The 2,880-nt window shown below is 36.6% G+C and overlaps 1 protein-coding gene across 2 annotated transcripts in view; it reads left to right on the top strand.

The window, feature by feature from the left end:
- Window positions 1-2,880, top strand: part of KIF16B (kinesin family member 16B) — a 396,905-nt gene that overhangs the window by 237,401 nt on the left and 156,624 nt on the right. The window contains exon 19 of one of the 2 annotated variants that reach the window (XM_006860623.1): window positions 1,305-1,436. The exons of the other annotated variant lie outside the window; for it this stretch is intronic. Coding sequence (XP_006860685.1) covers window positions 1,305-1,436 — 132 coding nt within the window. The remainder of the gene's footprint in view (window positions 1-1,304; window positions 1,437-2,880) is intronic. 2 annotated transcript variants of the gene reach the window in all.

The raw sequence follows: 2,880 nt of genomic DNA, 5'->3' as shown, positions 1-2,880 counted from the left end.
TATATAACTTCCTCTTTTGAAAATGTCATATAGTCTGCGAGTTACTGTTCAGTAAGTTCATGCTAATCAGTAGACAGACAAAAGCCTGAGTTAAGCTAGGTAGTGCCTTCTATGAAACCCATGAGTGTCAACTCTCATGACCCCATGATAACAAGCATATGTCTGAGAGTTCAGAGATTGACTTACATTTTCAAGATAGACCAGTCAAGTTGTCTCTAATGACCCAGCTGGGGATACTATGGTGTATCATCTTTAACATTTAGAATCTGTGATTTAATTGACTTTCATGTGATACATGAAGAAATTAAGAGTCAGACTGAAGTAAGTTGACCAAGTTCACATAATGAGTGACTGCAGCCCTTAGCCAGATCTAATGCTCCCTCTGGCCAAGTTTACTTACAAACTTGGCCTTTCTAGCCTGATGGTCCAGCTTCAAGCATGCGTGTGCCAGTAGAAAGGTACATTTGATATCATGTTAGATTCATTCTTTATCATTAGAGAGAAGTGTTTAGTTCCACAATTTTAGGGTTATTTTAATTACTGTGGTGCTCACCTTACTTTCCTTGTTATGTCTCTCCTATTCCTCCCCTTTCCCATACCCTCTTCTTTAACTAAAGTGGACTTCTGGTTTTCCTGGCTTCACGCCTTCATTCATATTGCTTTGTTGTTGTTGTTAAGTGCCATCAAGTCAATTCCGACCCATAGCAACCCTGTATAGGGTTTCTGAGGAGCAGCTGGTGAGCTTCAACCACCATCCTTGCAGTTCAGACGGCTTTGCAGTCTGGCACATTAGCCCACAGTGCCACACCAGGACTCCTCATATTGCTTGTGCACCTGGAAGGCCTTTCATCATTTCCAAAAGTTCAGATTCCCAATGGCCACTGAATAGATCATGAATGTTCTTCTTGATTGGTGATTTAAAAACTCTACAGAGCAAAGATTTCTTATGTCAGTTTTTTTTTTTTTTTTTTTTTTTTTAGTGAAATCTCAATATGTGGTTAACAGACAATTGTTCTATTGAAGCAGGAGTAAGGGGCTTAGCATCATGTACATCTACCTCTGAGGACTTCTGTCTCCAACTTTTAGACACCTGCAGTCCTTGTTCTGAACTCTTTTTGTGGCCCAGTGTCACCTCACAGCTTGTCTTAAACATATGTGGCACCTTTGCTACCACAGAGTAAAGATTTTTATACACAGAGCTTTGTCTGGATCCTCCCAGGGTTCCTGATCAATGTCTCACATAAAGAAGATGCTCAGGAAATACTGTTAACAAATGAATTCGTGTGGCTCCCATCTGTTTGTAGATTAGAACATGAAATCCAGGACCTGAAGCAGAAATGGCATTGTGGGAACCTGGAGGGAAAGGCTGCTGCTCCTAATTTTCCACTCAGTACTGAAAAATCTCAGGCTCATCTGGGCCCCCTAATGGACTCCAGGTACTCGACATTCACTGGATGTCATGTCTGCATTTGTAATATGATTTGATAATTCACTGGCCCTTATACTGATCAAATTGCATGATCTATAAAAGGCATCAGATAATGTGTGTGCCTAAAATATGCTTCATCTTCACCAGCTGTTGCCCGACCTGTGGTGGCATAGGCTGTCATCAGAAGGAAATTGACGATCTGGAAATTAGATGACCAGATCCAAGGAGTATTGGTACAAGTTGTTTGTGTGAGAAGATAGAATTAAAAGGTCTGGAAATCAGTCTAGCCTAGGAGTAATAAAAGGCTAGAATGGGAGAACAAAGAAGTAGAATTAGTTGAATTATATGAAGATGGAGGACCTTATTCTGATAGTTAATTTTATATAAGTCATTGATTATAGATAGATAAAAATCTGTTGTTAAAACTTATACTAGTATTTTCAAAATGATAATGAATAGCATAAAAATATGAGTGGAAAAATTCTATTATCTTTTCATTCCATTTTCCACGAACTTTTAAAGCCCCTCATATAACTGATGTTACTGTAATAAAAGTGATTTTCTTTTTAGTGACATTGTAAATTGTCCCATAGCGTAGAGCTCCCAGATAAATCACCTTAATTATTCTTTGCCTTTAAGAAAATGATTATTTTCCTTATCCCCATCTAGCTCAAAGGAACATTTTAAATTGAGTCATCTGAATTCTGGATATTAAGAGATGTAGAGTGTTTGGATATTTAAATGTAACCTGAGTGGCATGAACCTCTGTGTCCCCTTAAATCTAGCTCTGCATCCATCCACATTGTGACTTTCAAATTTAAATAGAGGTCATGTAAAGGCTTTGACTCAGGTTCATTTGCACCTGATTTTATTTTCAGTACTGAAAGGTCAGTAATGCACTTTATTACCTTAAGAGCATTATTCTGAGATATTTTACTTAAAATAATATCTTTACCTAAAATTTTATAAAATCATTTTTATCTTGGTCAGTAGTACAAAGTGATTGATTATGCATATGTTTAGAAGATGAAGCCAAATTATCATGGCTAGGAAGCAGTTAAAATAAAAAATAAAAAAATAAAAAAGAATTCCAGAGACATGTGAATGCAAACAAAAATAGCTTTTCAGAATTTCAGTTTAGTAATAGGAGAAATTGCATATATTTTTTCTTATTTGCACGATTTTTACAGAACTGAAAATCAGAATCTTCATAAATTAATAAAAGCTGTACTTAATTTTTTCTCATTTAAATATATATATATAGTTGTTAAGTGTCATGAAGTTGGTTCCGACTCATAGCAACCCTGTATAGGGTTTCTGATGAGCAACTTGGTAACTTTGAACCACTCAAATTTGACCCACTGACTTTGTGGTTTAAAGTGACCTTGCATTCAAGTGCTTATCTTACAGTGCCATGGTGGTGGTGGTTATGTGCCATAACAGGATATATA

This window comes from Chrysochloris asiatica, unplaced genomic scaffold (assembly GCF_000296735.1).
Source record: "Chrysochloris asiatica unplaced genomic scaffold, ChrAsi1.0 scaffold00039, whole genome shotgun sequence".
Taxonomy (NCBI): Eukaryota; Metazoa; Chordata; class Mammalia; order Afrosoricida; family Chrysochloridae; genus Chrysochloris; species Chrysochloris asiatica.
The sequence above is the reverse complement of the archived record's forward strand: the minus strand, read 5'-3'. Positions and strand labels throughout refer to the sequence as shown.